Below are 23091 nucleotides of genomic sequence, written 5' to 3'. Positions count from 1 at the left end.
AAAAGGAGTTAGCTCTGAGAGATCAGAGAACAACAAGACATGGGGATGTTCGTGATGATCAAGTCAAGGGCACGAGACAAAGGGTATTTGCCAGCCTCCAGATCTTAAGATATGGTTACCAACCCTTATGGCACGCGGCATCTTCTAGCCTTTCTGATTCGGCCAGAATAACAAGATAACATCTCCTTGAAGCTCCACGCCCCAGGTGCCGAAATATGGGGTGAGCAACATGGGACATGATACCGTGAGGCTTGATCATCATGCTGCTTGCGAACCAACCATCGACTACATACCAAGCAAATTGGACTAGCAGTATCTTGAGGTATCGCTCGGATCAAAACTGGGTGTGATAGCGGCCAGCGCGGTTTCTGTAGTCTAATAATAAGCTAATGAGACTTAGCAAACAAGCCCATTAACTATACGTCTGCTAAGCATTAATGAACCATGGCGAGTGGACCCGAGTCGGAACCCTTGGCTCAGGATTCTCTTCGGCCACTCACAAGCGAACAATTGACCATGGCATAACGAAGATACCATGTTTCCTGTTCCCAATCGCCATGATGCGGATCCAGAAGTCATGGACCTCAAAGGCTCTAAGCCAGAGCTCCCTTAAGTGCTGAGATGTACACTCGTTTTCGACCATGAAGACTCATAGGATTCAAGTCACTCGTGAAGCTCAATGTCCAACTTCAACATCTCAAACCAAGGTACTTGACGTTAACACGAAGCAAACCATGTGCTCAGAAATGGCATTGTTTAAAAAGCATGACACTTCTCGATCCAGAGTTCCTGGCAAGTTTTTGTCTCTAATCCATGCACTTGTTCATTCATTTTTGTGCTATTTCATGGCAATGCTTTGCCCGCAATCCAAAGCCTCTCTGTTGATACAAATAAAAAGCTGACCTGCATGCAAAGCTCAGGTCAATGTGGCCAAATGAGAGTCCTGCTTCTCACCAACCCCAGGTTGACAGTCGTAAGGTCCAGTTGCTCTTCGTCGGAGCCATGGCGATATGTATATCCCAGGACAAGATTTAGCACCTTGGCTTGTCTCAGAAATCACTCACTGCGTCAGTTCTACATAGAAGACCACCGGTCAGCTTGGGCATCGGTTATTGCTCATGATTCCAATGGAAATTGAGATGAAGAGTGACGGGCTCGATGTAAGACGCTTGACCTTTGGTTGATGCCTGTCCGACAACGTTGATATGCAGCAATTTTGACTGGCTCGAGGCTGTGTCCACGAGGCTCGCTCAACTTTTTAGTGGTTGCCTGGCCATTGTAACATTTCCTTGGTCTTGATTGATAGCCTGAGAAACCTCTGTCAATCGCAAGCCGTAACCACAACACGCGCCGATATCAGTGGTTGAGGATCCCACTAGATACCTATGGGTCCAAGTCTGGTCACGGGTGGGAGTTCGACCACGGCTGGTGATTGTCTTTTAGATATCTACCTAAGGGGTTTTCGATCCATTGGTTGTAGCCAGCCAAGCCAGCATCCAATTCAATGAACTTGTTAGTCGATGTGGTTGTGCAGGGTCTCGTTGATGTTACATGACTATCATTGGCCCACGGGGTTAAGTGATTGGATCCCTTGCATTTTCGGAAGTCCACCCATGTGAATTTTCGGATAGCGAGAAGCTCCCGAAGCCCAAGATGAAGCAAGAAAGCTTAGACCTTACTTTGACGTCCAAGGTTTTCTTGTTCCATGGGCCCTTACTTAACTGCGATGAGACATAACGCATAGTTTGCTTGCGGAAGAAAGGGAAAATGATCATGAGTTCTGTATCGGGGTAGGATCAAAGTCGCAATCGTGATGCTGCTGTTGCTGTTGTTCTAGTCAAGTTGGCTATCGATTCTTGAGACATGTGTCGTGCTCATAGCAAACGCGGGTCGGGGGCGGCCATGTTACGCTTGGATACTGAGAACAGTCTTCGCTTGAACCTGTAAGTGAAAGACTAAGGGTTCCCATGAAAGAACGAAGCATGCCAACTGCCAAACTGCCTTTTTCACGAAAAGAACAGAACCCTCGGACTATCACAGATCAAGATTCGACGGGAACCTTGCCGATTTCCGCCGATTTCTCTTTCAATGGGTATCTTGTGTTTGGGAAATCTTCTATCGTTACTCTCCGTGGTAAAGCCCTTCCCTTGCGGTTTCATTCAGGTCCATAAACGCCGTACGCCAGTCTGCAATTCTGCAGGTAATTTTGACCAAGTGTGCAACAGGAACTTCAATGTCCAACACTCACGCGTTTCCCTTTACGTCGTGATATCAGCTCAAGACTGGCTCGGAAGCGTATGCTGGGCGAAAACTACCATAGTTCTGCATGTCCTCCAGGAATGTCGTCATTTAGGGTGCCTTTTCAAACAGCTTCTGAATCGGCTTGGCAGCCTAGAAAAATGTTAGTACAAAAGCCAGATCGTGACTAGGAAAACCGGCGTCAGGAAACTTACATCAATGAACTTTTCCAAATCATTATCCAAGTTGGCAAGGTCGTCCTTCCTTCTTTTGTTATCCGCAATCAGCTTCTGTTTTCGCTTGAGCAGCTCCTGTCGCTGTTGCTCCAGAGCTTCACGCTCAGACCGTTCGTGATCTATGCGCGCAACCATCAATGTATTCTCGTCATCATTCTCATGTTCGGGGTGTTGGATAAGGAATTCCTCGGCAGGGATAAGAGGCAATTGCTGATATTTGTGGCTATGACTTGTTAACGAAATGCTAAACTCGACCCCCAGCTGCAGCTGGGGTCAATGTACAAGGGCTTACTCGTATGATTCGCATGCTGTAATCTCTCCTTGGAGGTGTCGTTGTTCGTAATACAGATTCTGAAGCTGGAGATGCAGGCGGTCGACTTCTTGACGCGACTCGGCAGTCTGGGACTTGGTCTCACGTGCGGAGAAACAGACGTTTCGGTGCAGTCCTTTCAGATGCGCCATGGTTGTAAAAAGGAGTTTTTGCTGCTTGGCGATTTCAGCTTGCGCTTTTGCTGAAGGGGGTCCTTCGCTGTATGATTGTTCACCCAGACTGAGGAGTGCACCAGCCTGGTCGCGTGCCTGGTCTGAAATCTGCAAGACTGCGCAAAGCCTTGGGTCGGTAACAATTTTATCGATCGCCATGTTCTGTATTCGTGGGTCGTACCTTTCGATGCGAAAGATGTAAGTGCAAGGTGTGGAGAAGAATAGTTGAAGTCGCGAACTCGACCCGAAGCTTTTGTTTGTTCCTGGGCTAACAAAAAGGTGGGGCTGAGCTTACTGAAAGTGGAGGGCTTCATGGTCTAATAACTTACGGAGACAGAAGCCAAAAAGATGGGTAGGCTAGTAGGCTACCTTGTACGGAGTACTTGCTTGCAAGATAATGGCCTATTCTGCATAACAAACTCTTAAGGTGAATCCTCTAAAAGCAGTCTGAGTAAGTAACCACTTCCCTGCATGGCCTCTTCAACTTAGTACCTTATGTGTCTTGGTTCAAAATATACATTGGTGACGTAGTTGTTGATTAGCTCCATTCTCTCAAAATTGATGGCATGCCAGTCATATTATATGAAGAGGGCGATTACAGTCGCCCTGTCACCTAAGTACTAGCGTTGGTTTGCGAAAAATGCGAAATGGGATGCCTTCTTATTAATAACGAGTCCCTGGGGCGCAAGAAAACTTCTGATATGTCAAGGTGTCAAAAATATTCACCCGGGTCTATGTACTAAATCTAGATGCTAGATCCCGAGCTTATGGTACTAGGTCATTGATCTCTGATTTCGTTAACTAACCTCTCAATAATATCAATACTCGCTCATCTACCGACTCTCTTTGTCGAGTCGTTTTTGAGGGTTAACTGCTTGTTGACTATAACCTAGTATTTTCTCTCTCACCTGCTCAACGGATTGTCGTCTCTTGAGACCCCTGCCGCAAAACAAGTAACTTTCCAGGATTGGCTTCAGCGGCTGAGCGGTTGCACCGTTCCTCAACAGCACGACATTAAAGTTTCGCTCAGACATAGGTAGTCTCAATTTGCTTTCAGCCATTCATTCATTTGATCAGTATTTCCATATTTCGGCGAGGTCGAGGATAATAGTTACGATCGATTCGACATAAGCCTAGTAAGCAGGCCATCGACGGCGGTACGTTACTGCAAAACAAATGACTCTTGTGGTTTCTGTCGACTATGGGATCACCAGAACAGCCCTGATACGGATGTGATCTATGAGAGGCCTTGGAACCAATATCAACGACTGTTGAGCTGTGAAAGGGACGCCGCGCCTAGCTGCCTTGATGCTCGAAATGTTTAATGACTTGTTAACTAGCCCCTATGTTGCTACAACTTTCAGCATCAATCTCTGAGTACACTGTTGTCCAGGAACAAAGACCAAACGAGAGCGACATCTCAATGCAAGTGGTCGAAGGGTGCATCGGAGGTGTTTTCAAGGTTGGCACCCTATTGGTTCGAGAACGCATCTTTCTTGCGCAATCAAAGTCCATAAGCGGGCCGTGGCGAGGTGAGTTTACCGAGCTATCTATCTCGTGAAAGCCAGGGGCCTCACCCGACGGAAGGTCATTTGCCCTCATCAAATAATCCGGATGTCCCTCCAGATACCCTTCGAAGTCGTAATTTAAGAGAGGAAAGAAGACTCAGGACCTTGATCCTAAATAACTAAAAGATTTAGGTGATTTAGAATAAGTTAGGATATCTTTTACTAAGTATATTTTTGATATCCTATATTTAGGTCTAAGCTTTGAGGCGTGGATAGATACCTACCTCTTTGTTGGTCATGTAAAGTGACAGAACTTGTCTCCCGATTCTACCGGTACCTTACCTACCTACCTACCTAAGTACCTTATGTTATGTCTTTGCCTTGTTCAAACGACTACCTACCTTAGGTCGTTTTTCAAGTGGCGTTCGTTAGTAACCCAACAAGGACGCCAAGACCGCCCCCGGTACCGTCATTTCAGCTAGTAGTTACCCGTCCTTTTTTCTTTGATTTGACTGCCCAATTTCTCAACCTCTCGTTCATCATGCGCTCTTGCTCTGTTCATTCCTTCATTCCTTCACCCTCTGACCCTTCTTTGCTTGTACTTTCACATCTCCACGAATCATACTCTCCTTTCTAAGCCTTCATACTCTCTAACATCATATCATTTCCCCATTTCCAAGCCTTGGCTGCTTCCTTGAACGCAGATCCTTATCCAACTCAGCAAGAACAGGAACAGGGCAGGACTATTTCCGCCAACCAGACTCGGCAATCGTTGTCCCCGCGTGTAAAATACCCGCAGGGTCCGCAAGGGTGCTTCTCTTTGCTGCGCCCAACTTGTTCCGAGACTCCTAATCATTCAATAATAACCAATTGTGCTCTTCATTTTTTGCTCGTGGCCTCGACAAAGCCTCACGTTAGCCCAGTCGCACTTCTGAATTTCGAACGCACCCATCCACCATTTACCAGCATCACCAGATGCAGAGAGTTTAACTCGTCGCCACTTCAGTTGCAGCGTCACAGCGCTTGCCGGTTCAGCTTAGTCCAATTGTCGCGGGATAATCACCACAATCTTCGTCTCAAGTCGCAGCTGCCATCATGTCAGACGTTACCACCGCCATCACAACAGCCTGTGCCTATAAGGCTCGGGACGGGGATAATATAGCAAGCACATCCGGATCCGACATTCGACCTGACGTCGAACCCCGAAGACGACGACACTCCTTCTTCATTCCCAGGAGACGATCCATTGTTGGCCATATCATGGATGGCGAAGAGGGTCTTCTTCTCAAAGTAGATCTTTTCCTATCGGAACTCGAGCGTCGGCTCGACTTTATTGAGAACTATGTCGACTTGAGTAAGGACTCCAGCATCTCCCGTACCTTCTCTACACTTCAGGCTGTTCGTTCGAGATGTTCCCACGCTTCAGAGGAAGTCCTTGGTGCAGGACGGCGCCGTTTACATATTATGGTCGATACTCTAGAGGCAAGGTACAAAGAGACCTTAGAGGCCGCCGAGTCGCTGAATGAAAAGGCTCACGTTGGAGTCGATTTGCTCGAAAACATGCTCTCTGATTTTGAAACTAGAGCCTACAAATTGCGTGAGCAGGGCTTCGCAAACGCCGCCAACGCTGCCGAGGCTTTCATGGACGAGGGGCGCCGGGTTGCCAATGAAGGAATCGAGCGTGCCATTCAAGCCGCCCTTTCACTGGAGGAGCACATTCAACAAGCTATCGTTCTGGCCAAGGAAGGGCGCCTCCTCTCCTACGATGACCTCCCCTCGCCTTGGCGAAACAACCCTCACATCCACAAGGGTTACCGTTTCACTGAATCCAAACTCGAATGCATACGCTCAGCCTTCAATCTTTCCAATGAGCTAGTCAACATCTGGTCCCACGCACTGGGTCTCATTTTGGTCCTCGCGATCGCGCTCTATTTCTACCCAAATACTGCCAACTTTACGCTCAGTACGAAGTCCGATGTATTCGTCGCGGGCGTCTTTTTTGTTATGGCTTGCCTCACTTTGGTTTGCTCAACGGTTTGGCACACTATGAATGCTGTTGCAGATGTCGATGCCATTTCAATATTTGCCTGCGTGGACTATACCGGCATTTCTCTGTTGATTGCTGCCTCAATCATGACGACTGAATATACAGCCTTCTACTGCGACCCTGTCAGCCGATACATCTATATGGGTTTAACAGCTTTTCTCGGAATTGGAGGCGTCATTCTCCCGTGGCATCCTCGCTTTAATGGTGCTGACATGGCATGGGCGCGAGTCGCTTTTTTTGTTGGCCTTGCCTTGACCGGATTTATGCCTATGGTTCAGCTTGGCTGGACTCACGGACTCGACTTTGTGTACAATTTCTATTCGCCAATCTCCAAGTCGATGCTCGTGTACTTTACGGGTGCCGTCGTTTACGCCAGTAAGATCCCCGAAAGGTGGTTTCCTGGCTGCTTTGACTATGTCGGTGGAAGCCATAACCTCTGGCATGCCGCAGTTCTCGGAGGTATCCTCTTCCACTACTCGGCCATGCAGACATTCTTTGCCAACGCCTTCCACCGAGCAGAAGCTGGCTGCCCTTCATATTAGGTCATTAGGGGGTGTGGGATGCGTCTTCAGTGACCAGCCCAAAACGGTCTAAGAAGTTTATCTGCCCCTGGAAGCGTGTCAAGCATTTGGTTGATTCTGTCAAGTCTTGCTCTACTTGACCTGCACCGTTTTGATCCTGCTATGGTTAGTTGCATACTCTACTAGAGTTGATCTCAGCGCAACCCCTGTGGCAAGACTTTAATGAAGTACCTACGCGTGCGTTGGGTGCAACGTGAGTCCAATGCCATTCTATACGCGGGGTATTGCGCCGGAGACTTGGATTGAAACAACTTAATAACCTTGTTAAGCCGTGTTGTTCGTCCATGATACGAAAACTACTCAAACTCGCAGGCATACTTGAGTGATCATAGACAGAAGCTATACATTCATATCTTCTTGATGAAGCTTGAGGTTTGAATACTGTTATGAAAAGCACAAGCATGTAAGCCGGCGCTGAGTTTGATTGATGAACGGATTGAATATGACCCAAAAGGCATGCGTGGACGATGCAGTAAGTTCACAACATGATATGAGGCACGTGTAAATAGATAATAGATAACCAAACGTATATTCATTCATTCAACTTTGAGCATTCGTCTCTGTCGGGACCCTCTGATACCCGTTGAAACCTGCTTAAGCCCATATCGAGTATCATTAGAATACCATCCATCATTCCATCATAACGCGTTTAAATAATCATAAAAAAAGCATAAGCCAAAACCATTTTTTGGGTTTGGCAATATCGGCTAGAATTAGTGTGTTTGTTGCAAGGCCTTGAAACATCTTGATAGGCCTCAGGGAGCAAGAAATATCAGACCTTGGCATAAGGTGTCAAAATAAACTTAGCAAAAAGTCCCCTAAGCTTAGGCTAGATTTACCCAAATATTTTCATCGCCTAGGGTCAAGGTCCTGGGGTTTCTTGCTTCCCCTGTAATGGGCTGCTGGGTAAGGGACGAGTGGTTCGAAATAAACCTTCCATCCGCGTGGCAGTATGCACGTCAGTTTAAGTGAGTTTCGCGACCAGACCCTTGCTCAAGTATGCTGTGCCCTTGTATCGCCCGGAGTCGCCACAGCGCTTGTAATTCAATCCATAAACACCAAGGTTGTGCCATATTTAAAGAGCGTGAGAAACAATCTCAGCATAGACATCGTCGGGTATCTTCTTGATAATGCCAATTGTGACAGATTTGACGAGATCAGCGTTAAGCTGGGGAAATGATCTTAAGACCTTGTTTGGGCTACTTGGAAATCAGCAATTATTTGAGTCGGGCTTTCGCATAATCCTTACCTGGGTGACTGAAGAATTTGAGTCCGCATAATTGTAAGCTGCGCGACAATGCAGACGATATTGAGATGAGGACCATAGGCGAACAAGAAGTCCCAAAGTCGTAAGACCTCGGGAAGCGGTGGTGTACATGCACATAGCGTCAGAACTGAAGGGAAAGCGTAGATCTCAGCCGAAAGGCCCTTCGCAGTAAGGTACATGCTTAGCTTGGGATCAACAATAGCAAGGACCTTATCAACCAGTGCAAGGCCACGATGAACGCCGTCCATGGCGCCGCGAATATACCCTGGGCATTCTCGAGTCAACAAGGAGTGGAACGCAACGAATGCTTCTGCTTCACTCCGAGCTGCGTAAAGAAATGGTGCTGCCAGAACGTTCATACCCTGAACATAGGTACCAGGTTCTAGAGTCGCAGCGCCTGCGCCGGATTCAGAGCCCTCGGTCGTAAGTGTTAAGGCCCGCGCGCGACTGCGAGCAGTTGGTGATGACGTGCTTGTGCCTGACTGGGAACGACCCGAGACGCTACTACCGCCAGGGAGTGAAGCTCGGCTACTACTAGGGCGGCTTTGCCGTTGTTCCTCACGCGCGTCGTGTAACTTCCATGCAATGGCGTTAAGTAAACGAATCAGACTAGCCTCACTGACACGGCGGCGGAAGAGAGGGTCGGTCGTAAGTGTGCGGAAAGTGTCATTGCGGATCTTAGAGTAAGCCGGAGATGCTCCTCGGTGGATGAGGGCGAGGTAGTTATCGGTCGACAGGATAGGAGCGTCCAGGAGGACGAGCCAGACGTATATTCTCAATGTTGACTACCCAAGACCGCTGTTAGTATATTATGCTGGGGGTACCTGAACAGTCCTCTTACCATGCCATCCTCAGCACTCTTGACACCTTCATCGATAACCTTCCACCGTGCGCTCTCCAAAGCGCCCAAGAAATCACCATCTGTTGGGCCTTCGCGGATAATCTGATGAAGAGGCAGATGGCCATGCGAGAACACAGGTTTCTTACTCCCAGCACGCTTGCTGGCTGTGACAACATTCATCTGGTGAATAAGTGGCGGGGTGGCATCGCTATTAGCGCGCCCGCGCTGAGGTGAGCGATTGATATTCTGGGAGAAGCTGGGTGTGCCTGAAGCAGCGGGAGGGGCTTGTGACGGTCTTGTAGGTGAAGCATTGCGCTGGGTGTCGCGGTGGCGCTGCTGGGAGATGAGAGAGTGCGTGCCTTGCTCGCGAGCGCGGGCTCCAAGAGTGTGCGCAGATTGAAGGCGTCGCAGGGCGCGATGAGTCCGCGGCGATGGCGGGGCCTGGAGTTGTGTTGTAACCGGGGCGGGGAGTGAGGGAATCGCCGATTTGAAGCTAGAATTGGAGTTCGAAGGCGGCTCCATGATTGCGATGCTTGAGGAGAGTTTGTCAAACCACGACCATAGGGGTGGGCATGGGTGTTAAACGACAATATATGCGAGAAAGAGCCAGATAGCCGAATTGATGGGGATATTAATTAGGGCTGATGACGCTGAGAACGGGTTTAGTCGTTCGGAGCGCAGTATTAGATTAGCGGGGAGGCTGGAGGCTGAGTTGAAGTATGAAAGGGACGTGATGTGGATGCAGGGACAATGATGAATCGTGTTGGTTTCGCGTTCTTCAATTAACCTCTACACTAAGAACTATTGAAATCTATCTTGGCCGACTACTACCACCAGTTGTTCTCGTAGCAGGTCCTATAAACTTTCAGTCGACACATTTTTATTAATCCGATAACTCGCAAAGGCTGTGTGGCCCCTTATTACTTTGGGTGTCTTGGTGTTTGCCAGCCCACGACATTGAGGAATGCACATCATCAAGGGGGTGTAATAAAACTTAGGACTTCTATCCCAAAAAGCCTTAGGTAATAAACTTAGTGTAATTTAGTAAAGATATAGAGGATCTTAGACTAGGCTTTTTTTAACCCTGTTATTTAACGTCAGAAGTCTTCTTACACCCTGAGGGGGTCATTTATCAAGAGGTTGGGTTTCAGGTGTGCTATTTTGAAGCCGGATCGGAGCAGGATGGACCGATTCGCCGACCTAACACTCTGGCGGATGTTTATGCAAGCAAGTATTGGATTAGTAGGTTCATTAACGGTAGTTCCTACTCCGTGCTTGTAAAAAATCATGATGACTTAGGTATCTATGCGTCTACTATGTATATCCTGATTGTTGTATGCTTCCATAGGTACCTTATTGTAGCAAACCCCGGAAATCAAAGAAAGATATTATTTAGATAAGCAAGTAGATAGATCTAATTAAGAACTCTTAAAGTTAGATAACCTCAGGCTTCTTGGCTTATATAATAACACGACCTCAAGTTCTCTTTCCTTTTACTACCTATATACTTATATATACCTTGGTTATTAGGTAGTGCTCGCTAATTTAAAGATATCTTAACAGTATACAGTATTCGTACCTAAGGTAGGGGCTCTCTTCTAAAGTAATAAAAAAAGCTAGGTAGATTTAGGTAAGTTTAGGATATATTTACAAAGTAGTAGAACTTTTAATTAGTAAATTTCAGCACCTACTCAGGTTTAGGTCTGAAGTCGGTGCTCTTGCTCTGTCTTATCGACTTACCTTAGGTAACACATCAACGAGAAACTGTCATTGCCGTCTGCTCGACGATCATCTAGAAAATTTGCTGACTTGGCTATTGTCGCAAGTATCGGGATAGCCGATTCTTGATTTTCACTTGGGACTACGTACAGGATCTCAGACGTGGGGTTTGATACACTTATTTTCCTGATCTTGTTACGCTATTACCATGAAGGGGAAAGTGGCGATTGCGACATCGAAAAACACCCATTTTTATATCATGCTGAATGCTCACAAGCTGACCAAGCGCCACACGACTTTTGCCATTTATTCAGAGAAAGATGGAGAATCCGATCAACAGAAGCCATGACAACACATTCTGCCCCTCCATATCTCCTCTCCACCCAATGCCGATTACCGATGGCTCGGGGATCACTAGTTTCACCGGGCTCATCATGAGTTTTACCACTCTTTAAATACAAGATTGAAGCCCTTGCCACACCATAGCACTGGTCTTCTTCGATTTACAGCCTCCTTACTTTACTTTTTGAAGTAATCAAGTTACACATTATCCCAGCTAGAACGCATTATCAGATTTCTGTTTCACTGTCTCCCAACTTTGAGAACTCATTATCCCACGTTGCAACCTCCAACGATTATGTCGCCTTACACCCCACGATATTCGTCATCGGCCTAAACTAAGACCCCAGACCACAAGATCAAAGATCAGCACATTTGCTATTATCCTATTTGCAAGAAGAACAGTCCTAGGACAGCTACTGTCTACCATACGCCTTCTTAAACAACTCAGACCTCCACGCCTCTAAATGGAATCGGTTACCTGCAGCTGGTCCGGTGATCACTGACTGCTTCACTTCGGAGCAGGTTTCCCATCATTTGGATCAGAGCTGACAGACATATACGAACGATGGTTCTGCCCGAGTTAGCGACTGCTTTACATTGAAAAGAAGCTAAAGGGTGAGATCATCCTTGGCTGCCGTAGTTTGGATCTTCTCTTCAAAGGAAATAGTTTTTTGGCGTCGACCAATACACATGATGCTAGGCCACACAAACCGGTTGGGCAGGGGGCTGGCCAACATTCTGGGCATCAAACTCGAAGACCAAAAACAAGACCTCCAAGCTGAGATACTAAGCAATTCATCCATTGCATCAGAGCAAAGACACAATTCGTTCTACGAAACTGAACCCACATCTTCGGAATGGATTAAAGACCAAGTCCCGTCGAAGGAGGAGGTTATTGCATATGCAGCTTCATTATTCCCATTCGCTTCTTGGGTCAGCCACTACAACATGCAATGGCTTGCCGGCGATTTGGTCGCTGGTATCACCATAGGTGCTGTAGTCGTTCCACAAGGCATGGCCTATGCTATTCTCGCAAACCTGGAACCCCAGTTTGGCCTCTACTCATCTTTCATAGGGGCCTTGATCTACTGGATATTTGGTACCTCCAAGGATATATCTATTGGTCCCGTTGCAGTTCTTTCGACCGTCGTTGGGAATGTTGTTCAGGATGTCCAAAATTCGGGACAGAACGTCCAAGCCCATGTTGTTGCGTCAGCGTTGTCAATTATCGCGGGCTTCATTGTCTTCGTTATTGGGTTACTGAGGTGCGGATGGATAGTCGACCTCATTTCCATCACCTCTCTCTCGGCTTTTATGACGGGCTCCGCCATCACAATTTGTGTCGGCCAACTACCAGCACTTCTCGGTCTGTCAGGATTTTCGAACCGAGACTCCCCATACAAAGTCCTTGCAAACACGATCGAACACCTCAGAGAAGCAGGTTACGATGCTATCGTCGGAGTCTCAGCCCTATCAATTTTATACCTTATCCGTCAAGGCTTCACCGCTGCGGCAGACCGATATCCAAAGCATAAAAGACTATTGTTTTTCACCAACACAATGCGTACGGTTTTTGTTATTTTAGTGTATACAGTAATGAGTTGGGTTCTCAACATGCATAGAAAAGACGACCCCCTATTTAAGGTTCTAGGGGTGATCCCAAAAGGTATCTCTCAGCACAATCCATCTACTTGAGTAAACAAAAAACTAACAACACAAAAGGTTTCCAGAATATTGGTGTTCCAAAACTAACGACGGAGCTCATTTCGGACTTTGTACCTTATCTACCAGCCACCGTTATCGTCTTGCTTGTTGAGCATATGGCGATTTCCAAGTCGTTTGGGCGTGTCAACAACTATACCATCGATCCATCTCAAGAAATGGTTGCCATTGGTATGGCTAACCTTGTTGGGCCATTCCTTGGGGCATATCCAGCTACAGGCTCATTCAGTCGTACTGCAATTCAGTCGAAAGCTGGCGTACGAACCCCCGCTGCTGGGATAATCACTGGACTGGTGGTTTTACTTGCAACGTACCTATTGACCGCTGTCTTCTTTTATATACCAAGTGCCGCTCTTGCGGCCGTTATCATTCACGCCGTAGGAGATCTCGTTACACCTCCCAACACCATTTACCAGTTCTGGAGAGTTTCACCGATCGAGGTGTTTATCTTCTTTACCGGTGTTACCGTCAGTGTCTTTGCACGAATAGAAGATGGGCTGTATGCTACGGTTCTCCTTTCAGGAGCTGTGTTTATCTACCGTGTCCTGAAGGCCAAAGGCAGGTTTCTTGGCAAAGTAAAGGTTCATTCAGTCATTGGCGACCATGTTATTGGTGACGATCACCGAAAGGTTGTCGGGGAGTATGGCACAATCGAGGATTCCGATGTTTCTGCAAGAAATGTTTTTATACCCCTTGGCCATGGGGATGGCTCAAACCCCGAAGTTGAAGTTGGTCATCCGTATCCCGGAATTTTCATCTACCGCTTCTCTGAAGGCTTCAATTACCCCAATGCTAACTCCTCTCTGGACTATCTGACCGACTTCATTCAGTCCAACACGCAACGCAGCAGTCCCGAAGCTTTTGAACGACCAGGCGATAGGCCGTGGAATAACCCAGGGCCAAGGAAATCCGCAAAACGTCCTGTTAATTCAGATCCAGACTCTGCACTTCCGACATTAAAAGCGGTCATCTTGGATTTCAGTTCTGTCAACAACGTCGACATTACCTCGATCCAACGACTGATCGATATCCGCAATCAGCTCGGTTCATATGCCTCTCCTGACGGTGTAGATTGGCATTTTGCTTGCATAAACAACCGATGGTCCAAGAGAGCATTGGTGTCAGCAGGTTTTGGAGTCCCATACAAACCCAATGAAGGCACAGCACCTCGAAGATGGAAATCAATTTTCAGCGTAGCGGAAATCGGAGTCAAGGACTCTGCTGCTACAATCGCTCAGGAGACAGACCTCGACGAAATAGCACCAAAACATATGGATAACACAGACGAAGAGCCCTTGATTGGGGGATTTTCCTCGATAAAATCCTATGGCTCAATGTCATCGGGAGATCTCGAGAAGCAGAAGCGGAGAGGTGCTGTTGTTCATGGCCTGGACAAACCACTGTTTCATGTAGACTTGACAAGCGCGTTACAGAACGCAATAACTAATGTGGAAGAGAGGATGATATCAAGAGAAACAGCACACGGCTAACAGCTGGATGGAGTACGGGTAGACTTGCTGACGTTTCGGCGCACAACATGAAGGAGAAGCATTTAGCGAGCGATTATTACCACTATGTTTATCTAGAACAGTAATTCGTAACGAGATCATGAGACCATGAGATGTTCTTTCGTTTTACTATTTCCCTATAATGAACCCTTTCACACTGATAGTATTGCTTCCGGATTGGAATTGTCTCTCCCATGGCCACAGCGTCTCAATGCTGATTATCCCGGTGCAAGAAGACTTCGGACGTTAAAGTAAGATACTAAGAATACTTGGTCTAAGATCCTCTAAATCTATACTAAATTATGCTAAGTTTACCTGAGGCTTTTGTTACCTAGGACAGAGGTCCTAAGTTTTATTGCATCCCCTTGATTGTTAATGGCTCTGGTTATGTTAAGACCCATACCTACCTACTCAAAGAAGTTGTCTATACAGTGAGTTTTCCAATGTAATTTCGTTTTGGATTTCAACGCCGTAGAATCTTTCGGCAATCTCTTGCCACAAACCACTATGGTTATTGTCTCACGATCGACGATTCTTTTGCTTAGGAACCACATCGCAACTTGTGGTTCCGGAAGAATGCAGTAAAAGCGAATAGTTTACGCCCACCAGTAGTTGCATAGGATATATCAAGACGGTTGGATGTCCAGGGATCGAATCAAGTTTTTTAACTTCGTGAACCCAATCTCCGTGCATTTGACGAGCATGCTTGATGATATCGGGGTCGAGGGGCGAGCGTTCAGCGCGGAATTGGATCACAAAGTCATCGCCTCTGACAGTGTAACTGAAGGCACCCTGTGTTGACGCTTGTCGAATGTCGCATCCAATGTAACTTTGCGCGAACTTGTTGCACTCTTCCTGTGATAACGAACAATATCGGCTAAAGAAAGTCGAGATACGCTCCTGGCTAGTATGGCGAACGACCGACATCGGGATAGGTAGATATGGCGGTATCGTTTGCTTCTGTTCCTTAGGAAGAAAAAAGGTCGAGGGCGCGATTTAATAAACAGATAAATAAGAATAAGGCTGTTGGTGATTGCGTTAGAACTTTTGGAACAATAAACCTAGAGAAAGTTAAGGTTAAATGGGCGGGAGTGCGAGCGAGATCAAGGCAAGTGAGCAACATATATATATATATATATACAGAGCTTAATTGCACTGCAACTTCGAATCAGGGTCATCGGCTCGAAGGTAAATTCCACACAAGATGTTACGTCCATAGGTAGTGCACCATAATCAGTATATGCAAAGCCGGCTGGCCACACGCAAGACTGCTCAGATTACATATGTAAGTTATCACGCACCCTATGACTCATTTGAGCATATTGGTGAAACTATAATATCCCAATCAGAGTCAAAATAATGCACGACATGGAAAAGTTAAATACGCGACAGCAGCTCCAGTGAGTGCCTGTGTATATAATGAAGGGCCGCCCTCTTCTGTGTAACCCACAGAACTTTCATTCTACATCACCTTCCATCGCTGCTCAGAATTGGATATCCTGAAATTTTCTTCCAGACTTCTCTGTCACTACCTACCAAAAACCCTAGAAGAACACTCGAGTTTTGTCAAACAATCTGAATCGTCTCATCCATATCGACATGGAATTCCTAGGCATGTCTAAGGCTGATATCCAAACCTGGGCCCTATCGTCGCAATTCTACCAACCTGCTGACAAGATTACTGTTGGGGCCGCCATTATCCGCGAGGATAATAAAGGCAATAAGCATATCCTGATCTTAAAACGAGCTGCCCACGAAGCTTATTACCCTGGTGTATTTGAGATACCAGGAGGCAAGGTTGATGAGACAGACCCTTCAATTTACGATGCCATATCCCGTGAAGTGGCCGAAGAAACAGGACTCACTATCTCAAAGGTCGTCAGCTCATTAAAGTCTTTCTCATATACTACTGAGAAACAGGTCGGTCAAGGACCCTCTATTAAAACAATTCGCAAGGTTGCCTTGCAACTGAGCTATCTGGTCCAGGTACAGCAAGGACAGGACTTTATAGTTAACCTCAATGAGCACTCTGAAGGTGTTTGGGTGACGGCCGATAAGCTACATGCTATACCAATGACAGAAGAAATGCGAAAGTTGGTTTTAGAGGCATTCGATGCGACGTGGGAGCGTTAAGGCAGAGTTGAGGTTTCTAGCCAAAGAATGATCGACTATGGAGATAGAGCACTGAAGCCAAATTTATTAATCCGGCTTGGTATTATGATTTCTCGTCTGTGAACGTTGGTTCAAGTTGCACAGCTCTTGGTACAATATCGCCCTTCGCAGATTTCCAAAACAAAATACGGGTAAATTTGTCTTCCACCAAGAATTCATCGTCCATCCGAACACCGACGCCAAGACGTAAGCTCCTCTGATCAAAAAGACGATCAGGCTAGCTGCGCGAGCTGCAAAACCTCGCCTCAAACTTGATGTGCCGGAGTTAGTATCCAATGCATCAGCACTGGCATAAAATGATCTCAAGGATCCATGAATCAAGGCAAAGGACTCATCATTGTCTTGGGTCCAGACGGCCATAGCTGCATAGAAGGATACCGAATCCTTTAGTGCACTTGAGCAAATTCATTCCGCTGTCCAGTTTGCAAAAGAGTCGCCTAATACACGGACATGTTTTTAATGGAATCACCGCCAGTCACCTGGGAGTCTTGACACCCGTTTGTTATTGCACAGTTCTCTTCGACCTTGTGCTAGTCGTGATCCTCTCTGTGAGACCACCAGAGGGCAGCCATTGCTTTCAGCCGGAGACAAGCGGGCTATAATATCTGAACCTGGCTGGTGCCTATGGATGAGAGCCCTGATGTAATCTGAAGCATTGTCTTTTTGCACCACCCAGTTTGGTTCTGATGTGGAAATGACCTTCTTTGAGAGAAGTCCAAACAATCCATTTGTCGGCCAATATAACGTAGAAATCTCGTTCCAATGTGAATCTCGATAGTGCACCGGGATCGACAATATGGTCATTTTGCATGAGAATCGACATCAAGGGTTCAATGACAGGCTCTTTTTGACACCAGATAGATTCGACGGTCAAATCAGTGTATGGGTGCATGATGATTTCGCAGCGGCGCATGGCTTCGTCGTAGGCCCAACGCTCAAAAGAAATAGTCCCTGCATATTCATCGACGGTGCATCCTTCCATTTGGGATACTCTCAATGTCGAGTGAGAGATAGACCTGATTATCATAAGCAGCTTTAGACAACTCGAATATAATTGGCAGTTGCGACATCGCAATGACTCGAATAAAATAATCAATACCAATATAGTAAATTGAGGGAGAAGGGAATGACGGATAAAATAAACCAAGTAAAAAAGATGTTTGGGTGAGGAGGGAAAATTATAGTCACGTCGCTTTCGTGGTCAAATCACTTTGGCGGAAGACCACAGTCAATCAAACATACTCCTTTCTTCAACTTAATACACTTGACACTGTCTTGATATACCACCCAGTTACTCTAATTGACGCAAGCTTTGACGCCTTGGGCATGAAGCTCACAATGAGTCTTTTCATTTAGTCCACGCCTATACCACCAGGTCTCCTTGCATATACACCCAGCAGTAATCATCATGCCGAAACCCCAGGCAAAGGACAAGAAAGGCACTCAAGGCAAGAAAGTCGAAGGAAATAGTGGCGATCACACTGAGTCTGGTAAGACCTGACAAATTTTATTCAACACGACTATAAATCCGACTAACCAATATAGAAACTACTCCGATGCCCCAAGATACCATCGATCTGCTGGGCGACTTTCTTAATGTCGTCAAAGCGAGTTCCCCCAGTGACTAAGACAAGGAAGCTGCGTTAGAAGCACTTGTTCAGAGTGTCGAGGCTTAGCGGGCTGATCATCATACACTCAACCAGTGTTTTAAAGCAACGATGGTTCCCAGACCCAAGATCCCAGAAAACTTGACAAACGCAGAGTACGATTAGCTAACTCGGGTTCAGACGCTTGTCGAACAGGAAATAGTCAAGCGTGAAGGACCTGATGAGCTGCTGCGGAAAATACGGGATCTCTACCTATTGAATTAAGGTACTAAAAATACTTAGTCTAAGATCCTCTAAATATATACTAAATTATCGTAAGTTTACCTAAGTTTACCTAAGGCTTTTTGTCACCTAGGATAGAGATCATAAGTTTTATTATATCCCCTTGGGCGGCTCCTCCAACAACTCAGGCGTAGAAGGGTTCAGACTCAAGCAAATTGACCTGCACGCCAGAGTCGCATCTATCGATCACTATAGGTTACCTGGAGGCGAATAGTTAGCACACATGAGGAGAAGTGCTCAGTTGCTGTGCAAATAGTATGAGCTTTGCTTGAGATGTGTTGATATGATATGTCCATAATGACTACAAGTTCGAGTTTCAGGATAATATAGGATATATTTCATAGAAGTTCGCGCCAAAGATACTCAAAGTTGCCTCAACTCCTGGACAAACCCTATTTAACAAGAACCAGAATCATCAATCATAATACAGATAAAACCGCTACAGAAGCGCCCATTCCCAGTTATCCAAGTACTCGCTAATCATCGATAGTACTCACGCTCGCGGTCCGTAATACGGAGCCGTACTCTATCATCCTCAATCATCCGCCTGGGTGGTGATGGAGGCGAATACTCCCGACGTCGAGTTCCCTCAACGTACCGGAAGGTTTCATAGCGAGGCTCGAGTTGAACCGGGACAGGAACCGGGACGATCCTCTCACGCTCGATGACGCGCTCTCGATCGTGATCATATGATGAGTGGTGGCTGTGCCTGCTTCGTGATCGGGACTTTGGCTTCTTCTTTTTCTTGTGTGGCTCGACGTCAACCGCAATGACCTCGATAGGCTCCTCCGGTGGAGGTGAAGGGGGTCTGGGCTTCACAACCGGAGGAGGCGGAGGCTTGGGTTTCTCAACTGGAGGGCAAGGTGGAGGAGGCGGTGGTTTCTCGACCACGGGAGGCGGAGGTGGTGGTTGAGGCTGTGGAGGCGGAGGTGGTGGCAGCGGAGGTCTGACAATTACTGGAGGTGGTGGAGGAGGAGAAGGTTCAGGTGGAGGAATTATGCGTGTTACGCGATGGCTGACGATGCCATAGTCCTGCTCCGGGTGCTGGAGATAGAGTCGTTTCTTCTCGTAAGGTTTGGTGACTGTTGCGATGACGTCAGTGGTCGAGTTTCCGATATGGCACACGGCCATGTGCAGCAATAGAACACATACCCATTTTGTCGGCGAACACAAAGATAGCTTCAGCGACAACAATAATGAAATGTAAGCAGTTACCTGCAACGCGATATACAAACAGCCAAAGGGTGTTTGACGGGAAACCCCGAGGATGGTCAAGTGGGTGGGTACTCAGGTCACGATGGTGAAGTGGGATACTTTGGACACTGATGACAGTTAACGGTGGCGATGGGCGGGTAGGAAAGGGAACGGCGATCTTTTATGTTCTCATGAAGATTCGAACGATCCGGCTGCAATGGAAGACATGGCATGTGAGAAAAGGCTATTGAGCTTCCATGATTTACTCCAACCCAACCCAACCAATGCCCAAAGCCAAGAAGCCAGACCAATCTAATGGATGGATGGGACTAGCAACTCCGAACTTGGAACACAAAAGGCTCTAACTACCAGTCAAACACGAGGTCACCTGGTCATGACGTCGCACATGCGTATGCACGTCAGCCCCCACCTCCAATATTCGGTCATCTACAAGAAACCAGATTTCGCGATTGTGATGGGCAGGGGCTGAAAGATGCATGTTGAGTAGGCCAACAATCCAACCAGTCATGTGTGTAATTTTCGGCACAGCCTGCGTTCTAGACCCCTGGACCCTGAATAAAATGGAAATGATAAAGAGAAAACCTTGGTGCCAGACGGCAGGGCTGAGTTGTTCAGGTTGGGTTACGGAAAATCCCCATAGAATCTTGGCGGTAGATTGGCAACGGGGAATGCCATTGTGTTTGTTGACGAACAAAGATATTCCACTCAGGTTATGTGTGTCGAGTACATGACCGACGTAGTGTGAATCGCAGCTGAGCTTCATTTTCTTTTGGGAACGGATATGATATTTTAGTCAATGAAACATCGGAGTGGTTTCAAATGACAAAGTTGTCTACTGGTACGGCAGCTCAAACTTCCAGAGGCCGGTGCCAAGGCCCGGATCGGAAGCCAGAGACTCGGAGCGAGTGGGTCACGGTCATGAAAAGACCGTTACAGTTTCAACACTTCTGTTAGGTTTCTTCAGCGTCTCGCTTAACGAATTCAAGTCCTAATCTTAGGTAGAACTTTAGTTAGATACTCACCCTGGCAATCACCACCTCCACCGCCTCCTGAAACCAACATATGCACTACCTAGACCCCTGAACTTCGGCAAGTCATCAGGAGTGATGAGACCCTGGGGTGCATTCACAGGATTATTCTGATCGCCAGGGTCGAGGCGATCGTCAGTTCAATTTCTCCAGGGTCTAGGAGTATAAAAATTCCAGACTTTAAAATATAATATTAGAATAACTTAATAAAGAGTCCCTTAAATTTAGACTAAATTATGTACATCTTTTCATCGCTTAGGATCAAGGTCCCAAGCTTTCTTGCATTCCCTAGGGTAAACTATTTACTGGGATTGACGGTAAAATCCTCCAGGAAACTACCTGTCTCCATGATAGTGACGATAGCCCTATTCCCCGAAGGCTCCGCCACTCCGTTCTACTGTGGGCTCTGTTGTTTTGATCTTTATGGCGAATTGGTATGATAGAATATTATCAGCCAGTACGGAATAGATCCAATAGTACGTTTCGATATAATAGTGCAAAGTGGAAATATATCAATGTAGGGTGTTTGAGCGGGAGAATTCAAACTGTAGCAGGATGGGAATAATATTACTGACACAGATCAAGATGAGGCTTTACCTACCTATTAGCAATCTCAGCTTTCGGTTTGATCCAAGAGTATACCCAGCATCACTAAACTGGTCGAATATAAGTTCTGGCATTGTTTACTAGAAATCTATGCCTCGCTAATATGCTTAGTTAAGTTGTCCATAATAATTCTACATAGACCGTGTTACTTATCCGAAAATGTTAACAAGCATCCGACAAACACCTGGACCTACACATCCGGTGTCAGAACATCCGTCTTGTAGACCCATGCGTGGGGTGAGAAACCCGAGACATTCATTGTCTTCTATCTGACATCTGCTTGGTCATTCGCCGTTACAAGTTGACCCGCCTAGCCCGTTTCTATCCCCGATGTAGTTCATGCTTCTATTTCTTGTGATATCGATTGAAGAGTCGAATATCCGAAACGATTTACACCTACTTGTGATTTAATGATCTACCAATGCGAGACTCCGTGAATAGCAAGTCTCATACTAAAACAAGCTGTCTGGGGCTAAAACAGTCTTACAATCCCATATCATAGTAATCGTATCTAGCAAGAAGAGGCAAGACTTAGGGTCCTTATACCGAGGAATACAAACACTCAATTGATTTTAGCAATTTATTTTTATATTCCAATTTTTATTGTCCACCAGTGTTAAGCTCTTTGGGAAGCTAAAAGGTCAAAATGGTATGAATTCAATGCCAGACACGAGCTTATAGACTACCCACATGACCCGAGTTGGGATCACAATTCTCAAATATCTACTCCGTATGCGTGGTATCATTCTGAACGTATAGTGGCATGCGGTATCCCTGATGATCGGCTGATATCTGGTGTCTGAATTCAAACCTGAATAGTTACAACACGCTTAAACTGACCATATGTGCCCAGATATACATCTGCAAAAGACAAAAGAATATGAATACAACATCCATCGATGCCACCGAAATACCCTACACAACTAGATGAATAAATTCCTAGTTCACAACGGACTCGAGGTGTGTTTCCTTAACCCTACCCTGTAACGATGGGATCAGTCAAGTTTGGGAATCAATAAGGAGATGTGGGGGTGGGCATAAAACACAACAGGCAGTATAGATAGAGAAAGGACACAAAGGCAATATACTCTGTAATAAGCCATGCAATGCAGAGAATTGGCACAAAAACTGTCCTATGCGTTGCGGGCGGGATCATGATGATCGAAATCACCGGGTTACAAGGTATGAGAGTAGTGGGGAGTATCCATCACCTAGCTAAAGTACCTATCTAGCCTATCTCCTATGTACCATGCTGCCATGGTATCGGAAGCATACGTAGTATGCATAATTAAAGGAGTTCGGCACTGGCAACACAGTTTTCAGATCCATGGAAGTCCTGAGCTGTCCAATCCGTAATAAACACATAAGGACTCTTATCACTTTTCCAAATCACACCGCCTTTGCCGGTACTACCCAGTTTTGGGTACGGAGTACTCCGTATGTATCCACATATTACGGCACTCCATAAAGGTAACTGTTTGCATAAATTTGTACGGCCTATACTGAAGGAACGTGTGACCTTTAGTATATTAATAGTTTATTTAAACGGTTTATTACTTCTGACAATCTAATAATTTATTATAAGTTATGCTATTCCTATACAAGCATATTGCTAATCCTATATAAGTAATTATATATAAGGGATTTTTTTTACTAACCTTTTATAACCTTTTTCTTTTTATATATAAT

At 46.2% G+C, this 23091-nt stretch overlaps 6 protein-coding genes across 6 annotated transcripts; 3 read left to right on the top strand and 3 right to left on the bottom strand.

The window, feature by feature from the left end:
• Window positions 1-2349: 2349 nt before the first annotated feature.
• Window positions 2350-3116, bottom strand: FSUBG_10369 (THO complex subunit 5; the record flags this gene model as incomplete). The annotated part of the gene is made up of 3 exons (XM_036674940.1): window positions 2350-2391; window positions 2454-2697; window positions 2767-3116. The coding sequence occupies 3 exons, from the start codon at window positions 3114-3116 to the stop codon at window positions 2350-2352; spliced, it is 636 nt and encodes a 211-aa protein (XP_036534131.1).
• Window positions 3117-5560: 2444 nt separating this feature from the next.
• Window positions 5561-7054, top strand: FSUBG_10368 (IZH3; the record flags this gene model as incomplete). Its single annotated transcript, XM_036674939.1, has 1 exon — window positions 5561-7054. The coding sequence occupies one exon, from the start codon at window positions 5561-5563 to the stop codon at window positions 7052-7054; it is 1494 nt and encodes a 497-aa protein (XP_036534130.1).
• A 1114-nt stretch (window positions 7055-8168) lies between these two features.
• Window positions 8169-9723, bottom strand: FSUBG_10367 (cell cycle arrest BUB2; the record flags this gene model as incomplete). Its single annotated transcript, XM_036674938.1, has 3 exons — window positions 8169-8292; window positions 8343-9145; window positions 9202-9723. The coding sequence occupies 3 exons, from the start codon at window positions 9721-9723 to the stop codon at window positions 8169-8171; spliced, it is 1449 nt and encodes a 482-aa protein (XP_036534129.1).
• Window positions 9724-11952: 2229 nt separating this feature from the next.
• Window positions 11953-14474, top strand: FSUBG_10366 (family sulfate permease; the record flags this gene model as incomplete). Its single annotated transcript, XM_036674937.1, has 2 exons — window positions 11953-12826; window positions 12985-14474. 2 exons carry the CDS (start codon window positions 11953-11955, stop codon window positions 14472-14474), a joined length of 2364 nt encoding a protein of 787 aa, XP_036534128.1.
• A 1617-nt stretch (window positions 14475-16091) lies between these two features.
• FSUBG_10365 (uncharacterized protein) lies at window positions 16092-16625 on the top strand (the record flags this gene model as incomplete). The annotated part of the gene is made up of 1 exon (XM_036674936.1): window positions 16092-16625. The coding sequence occupies one exon, from the start codon at window positions 16092-16094 to the stop codon at window positions 16623-16625; it is 534 nt and encodes a 177-aa protein (XP_036534127.1).
• A 2408-nt stretch (window positions 16626-19033) lies between these two features.
• FSUBG_10364 (uncharacterized protein) lies at window positions 19034-19709 on the bottom strand (the record flags this gene model as incomplete). The annotated part of the gene is made up of 2 exons (XM_036674935.1): window positions 19034-19635; window positions 19706-19709. The coding sequence occupies 2 exons, from the start codon at window positions 19707-19709 to the stop codon at window positions 19034-19036; spliced, it is 606 nt and encodes a 201-aa protein (XP_036534126.1).
• Between the last annotated feature and the right edge of the window lie 3382 nt (window positions 19710-23091).

This window comes from Fusarium subglutinans, assembly GCF_013396075.1.
Source record: "Fusarium subglutinans strain NRRL 66333 chromosome Unknown NRRL66333_c0000179, whole genome shotgun sequence".
Taxonomy (NCBI): Eukaryota; Fungi; Ascomycota; class Sordariomycetes; order Hypocreales; family Nectriaceae; genus Fusarium; species Fusarium subglutinans.
Note: the sequence above shows the minus strand (reverse complement) of the source record. Positions and strands in the feature narration are given on the sequence as shown.